Source organism: Olea europaea, unplaced genomic scaffold (genome assembly GCF_002742605.1).
Source record: "Olea europaea var. sylvestris unplaced genomic scaffold, O_europaea_v1 scaffold2267, whole genome shotgun sequence".
NCBI lineage: Eukaryota > Viridiplantae > Streptophyta > Magnoliopsida > Lamiales > Oleaceae > Olea > Olea europaea.
Window position 1 is genome coordinate 102,832 of NW_019240731.1, and position 5,992 is coordinate 108,823.

Consider the following 5,992-nt stretch of genomic DNA (forward strand, 5'->3'; position numbering starts at 1 on the left):
AGGTTCGATTCCATTCGGTTTCTAAATTCCATATAGTAATTAATTTTTTTTACCTGGCGGTTCCCGATTCAGATACCCGTTCGAATATTTAATTTAAAAAGAACCGCTCGATCCAATTGGGTTAGAGTCAAGTTCGATTCAATCCGATTCTATTCAAAAAAAGAATCGCTCGGTTCTAGACCGAGAACGAAACCAAAACCAACCCAACCCAACCCGTCGGTTCCCGATTCAGATACTTGTTCGAGTATTTAACTTAAAAAGAACCGTTCGATCCAATTGGGTTAGGGCCGAGTTCGATTCAGTCCGATTCTATTCAATAGTTTTGTCCGGTCTTAGGCCTCAACATGCATTATATGAAAGCTTATCAATCATCTCACATGCATTATATGAATTTTTGCTCAACTTGCATTGTTTGAAACTTTTCAATTTTTTCTCAACAACAAAATAATATATTTTGGCATCTTCTGCTTCGAGGAAATAATTGAATCTTGCATCAGAAAATTTGTGGCCTCAACATGCATTACTCTTATATGAAAGCTTATCAATTATCACAAGAAGATAATATATTTTGCATCTTCTGCTTGGAGGAAATAATTGAATCTTGCTTCTGAGAATCTGTGGCCACAACATGCATTGTATGAAAGCTTGGGGAACCCACCTGAGCCATAGCGAAAGCGTCTAGTCTCTCAACAACAATAATATATTTTGGCATCTTCTAGTAAAAGTAAATAATTGAATTTGCATAAAGGAATTCTCAACCTTTGTTTCTTTCCTCTTTATATATTTTCCCGACAAGTTAATCTCGACAAATGTTATTAAGTTATAATTATTTGAACAAAAGGGAAAAAAATGAACTTTCTGCAAGCTTTAGAACAATTTTCTTATCTATCAGTTGTAACAATTTCCTTTTTCTAGTTGATTTTTTCCCCCTTTTAACAAGTCACGCTTACTCCTCTGAAGTCTATTTGTTCAATGATTTGTTGGTTTATTGCCATTTTAGTTTTGGCAAATAGTATACATTTTATCTGTAAAGGATTCAACAAACATGCACTTATTTTGGGTATGCTGGAACTAAAACATTTCAATCTGTGTAATGCCGTGGTTCACTCAAACTACTTAAGCATGCCCAGTAATCGGGATGGAAACATGTTTCAATGCTCATCGTAAAATTCGAAACTAATTAAATGTTGATAATCATTTGGCAGATGAAGCAGCTTTCGATTCTGTTGCTGGAGTTGAACTAAAAAAATCTGCAAGTTTGTGCAACAAATGCCCTTGTTTTGGTATAAATTCTCTTTGAAGCTTATGGATTTTATGTTCTATGGCTTGCTCATTTTATTTGTAATTTTCTATGCTTTCAAAACCAGACACGATTTGTCGATTTGACTGGAAAAACTTGGAATCACCCAGATAACCGGTGCGGTTGTTGGTTAACCGAATTGGTTAAAATATTTTAAATAGAATATAATATATGCATCAGATATATATACACACACAGTAAAACAGAATCAAATTTGCTTTTACGATGAGTAAGTATAGTGTTAAAAAATAGTCGTTGGCTTGTTTTTTAATTTGAAACTTGGTGACCATTTTGGATGAAAAAATTGCCACTTTTCATCATGTTTTGACAGAATTTCCTGATGTATTGATCGAGGCCTATAGATAGGTGATGAATGATCAATACAAACAAATGAAAAACATATTGAAGGTCAAATTCATTTCATTAGTGAAGATCAAAATCTCTCATATTCAAAATCCTTTTGTGTTCTTGAAGTTTTGGTACAAAATACTAAGTACTTAAGTGTTTCTTTATTATAAGGTTTGATTAATCCTTCAAACCATTTGTCAAAAGTCCCTTTAAGCATCTAATTCAATCCTAGAGGGGGCAAATATCGTTTGAGGACAACGATTTTTATTTTGAGCCTTCTATGTGATTCTGGTGATTTCTTTGTCATTTCTTCATTCTTGGTTCTTTGTTTCTTCTCCTTCCCCATGTGAAATATTCCCCAACAATATGTACGGTGTAAAGTTTATGTCTTAGTATTGCCATTCAGGGGTGAACAGCCACTGAGGGTGGGGGATTATGACGCCCATGCTTAATTATTATTATTATTTTATGGATTTATACAGATTTTTTTGACAATTTTTAAATAAATATATAAACCAATATATATTTTACCCCCTTCCATTCAAGTACTGATAAGGAAAAAAAGGTTTAAAGTTTACCACATTCAAATTTTTATTTATTTATACATATTACAAAGAAAAAAAATTCTAGAATGCTGAATATTTACTTTTGAACTTTTCTCTCTTTTAACTCTTACTAGTCTTTCTCCGTGCAATGTACGAACTTGGTTATTTTGAAAGTAATATTAATGTATTAAATATATTGAATTATCTTGAAGTATATCTTGTCTTGTACATTTGAAAAAAAAAAATGGAGAAAGGAGTAACTCTAGCATAAACCCGCACAAAGAAGTCATCGGAGACTATGTTTCCAAATTCTTGCATTTTGAAAGAACTTAAATATGAATTAAAAATCTAAGACTCCAGTATTAGTCAAAGAACGAGACAACCCCTTAATTTGCAATTACTTCAAAAACCACGGCATTGCTAGCAACAAACGAAAACTCACCAAAAATGTTACTGTCTACCCAGACGAAGAGGAATACTTGCTCCCCCATATTTGCAATAACCGGAGCCATCTATAATAAAAATAAATTGGGAAGACCATTGATTCATTTTCCCTTATTTATTGAATGAAATAATTTTGTACAATTTTTTTTTTTTTCATATTACTTTACTTTTTTAGTTATGAACATTTGAAGAAGAAGGAGGGAGTAAAGCTACAGTGAAGAACAAATTGGTTTGGACAATCTTACTCATGTATTTTGAAAAGAAAATATCCATTTTATTTTATTTGACGGAACATTTTAATGGGGAGTTGACAGAAGGATGTTTTGCGCAAAAAAAAAAGAGTAAAGGTGAGGGTGAAATCCGTCAAAAAAAACGAAAGGTAGAGACGTTTTTCACAAAAATCTTGAAAGGTAGGGACGTTTTATGCTAATTACCCTTTAGGTTAATTTTGTTACTTTTGCATGCAAATAAATCGTCATTGAAAGGTCAAATTTCAGCTATATAATGCTTTATGCAATTCTGCATAGATTCACGGAGCATAATCTAATTATCGTATTCTTTGTTAACCATTTCTCCATTATCATCCTCTCTCTCATTCCCCCTCAAAAGAATCAAGAGAAAAGGCAATGGCGCCTGTGATAGCCACCACTACCACCAGCCTGCCACCAAAAAAATGGAGCCTTGACAGCTGGAAATCGAAACCGGCCTGGCAACTCCCCGAATATCCAGATAAAGATAGCCTTGAAAGTGTCCTTGAGACAATTGAATCCTTCCCTCCCATTGTGTTCGCAGGTGAGGCTCGCAGCCTTGAGGAAAAGCTCGGCCAGGCTGCACTTGGCAATGCTTTCCTCCTGCAGGGTGGTGACTGTGCTGAGAGTTTCAGAGAATTCAATGTTGATAAAGTAAGGGACACTTTCATAGTCCTCTTACAAATGAGTCTTGTCCTCATGTTTGGAGGCCAGGTGCCTGTTATAAAGGTCTCTCATTTCCCCTTTTAAGTTGCTTTCATAATTTTCATATTTTATTGAAAACCTCCTTATTAATTTTAGACTCCACGACTTGGATTGAATCGAAGTATATAGAGATGTACTTGTGATAATGATGTACTAGGATTTATTTATTTATTTATTATTTTTTTTTGTCTATTGATGATTTAGTGCCTTTTCTATAAGAAAATTAAATATTGGACCACTACTAGAAAAATTTGGATCTGTGTAGGAACGAAGGGCTGCTTGAGCCATGTTTTTGTCGCCCTAGGAGTACCATTATTTTGTTTCATTCTATCATGCCCTATCTCACTAGTTTAAAGCTCTTATCAATATTTTCTTTTAGTGCTGCTTTCTCGATATGCTCTTGTGTTTGGGCTTCCTAGATCTGGCTTCCGTGTCAATGTGTTATGTGAGGCAATAATAATGAACTTGTACGGAAAAACAAAGAGTTCAAGTGAGAAAACACACAGAGTTAAGTGGTTCGGCAGTAGATCCACATTTATGGGAGCGAAGCAGCGATGATTTGCACTATATGGATTATTTACTAACCCTAACCCGGACAAAATATTAGGGAAAACCCCAAAACACCCACGTCCGAGCGCTCAACACCCCTTGCTCCACTTCGACATGAGCCTGCTTTTCAAATATATATGTGCTTCACTCTATGAGTCACATATTACAACAATCTCCTTGTTTGGTAGTTTCTGCGGGGAGAAAATAAAATTGCGGATATGATATTCTATCGAGAAATGAGTACTGATAAACACCTGAAAAAAGAAAGAGTCACGACTGACCAGTATTGATATACAAGTTTTGGGACCATGAGAGTCAGTTGCTAAAAAAAGGACGTTGTCCATCACAAGGAATCCATTATGCTGCTTGCTCTATTAGCCGGCCTTCTCACTACAATAACAAGCGGTGGAGAAGGTTGTTGAAAATTTGTTCAAGATAATGAACTTATTGTTGGGCTCAATTGTGGAATTGGTAAAATCAAAAGAAATTGAAAAATGCAATATTTGATTTTTTGCCTATGCGTACGCACAGACTTATTTTTGTGCATACGCGAGATGTGTTTTGGCAAAATCAGAATTAAATTTTGCTTCTACTATGCGTACGTATAGTGTTAAAAAATAGCTGTTGGCTAATTTTTCAATTTGAAACTTGGGAGCCGTTTTGAATTAAAAGTTGCCACTTCTCATCTTGTTTTGGCACCATTTCGTGATGCATTGATTGAGACCTATAAATAGGTGATGAATGATCAATACAAACATGATCAGAATTATTGAAAACATCTTGAGACCCATATATCATTCCATATTGAATCAAACTATTGATTTACATTCATATTCAAGATCTTCCTTTGTATTATTAAAGTTTTGGAAGATTGCACTTGTGCTTTGTGTTAAATCCTTTACAAGGTTTGATATAATCCTACAAACCGTTTGTCAAAACTCTTAAGCATTTCATTCAATCCTGAGAGGGGGCAAATATAGTTTGAGGACAACGATCCCGTGTTCAAGCCTCAAATTCGTTTTTGATGTATTTCGTGATTTCTATTCATTTTGTTTCTATAATTTTGTTGTTGTTTCTTCTCCAACCCCTTATATTCCAACAATCTCAAACTATATTTAGTGATGGAGAATGATACAACTATGACAATCATCAAACTCATGAATCAAGATCTGGTTAGATTGGATCGATTTGACAGGACTAACTTCACGGAGTTCTAAGACAAGTTGAAAATCCTCCCAACGGCGTTGAATATTTTTTATATTCTTGATCCAGATTTGGCGACTTTGCCGGAACCAACGTGTTAGGAAATATGTAATTGGCAAATCTGTGACCAAGGACCAAAATGTAATAATTGTAAAGTCAAGGATTAAAATGTCATAATTGTAAGGTCAAGGACCAAAGTGTCAAATGTCCAATAGTTCAGGGACTTGAGTTGCTAATAATCAAAGTGTTGAAGGCTAGGTCTAGGGTTGTGATGGATGCCTCGAAGTTGCAAACGGCGCGAGATTTCGCTAGAGCCACGCCATGATCTCGCTCGAGCCACGATTGCAGAACCACTGTCGCAAGAGCCTCGCCAGCAGGTCGCTCGAGCTAAGTGGACGTCGCTCGAGTCACGCTGGTCCCTCGCTCGAGCGACCTATTTATCTGGGCAACATTAAGTTTAAAAGCTCGCGATTTTTTGACGCGCCACAAAAACCATACGTTGAGCCATATAAATATGATTCGTCTCCTTCGAGTTGAACAGAGAGGAAATACACATTGAAGCCATATTATTGATTCTCTCTAAAATCCTTGAAGATCTAAATCCTCGATAAGCAAAAACATCACACCCTGAAACACCAAAACACCACCTT

General features: G+C 35.4%; 1 protein-coding gene across 1 annotated transcript in view; it reads left to right on the forward strand.

Moving 5' to 3' along the window:
- The first annotated feature begins 5,260 nt into the window (after positions 1-5,260).
- Positions 5,261-5,992, forward strand: part of LOC111381194 (microfibrillar-associated protein 1-like) — a 2,593-nt gene continuing 1,861 nt past the window's right edge. The window contains exons 1-2 of the mRNA XM_023004942.1: positions 5,261-5,349; positions 5,412-5,450. Coding sequence (XP_022860710.1) covers positions 5,261-5,349; positions 5,412-5,450 — 128 coding nt within the window. The remainder of the gene's footprint in view (positions 5,350-5,411; positions 5,451-5,992) is intronic.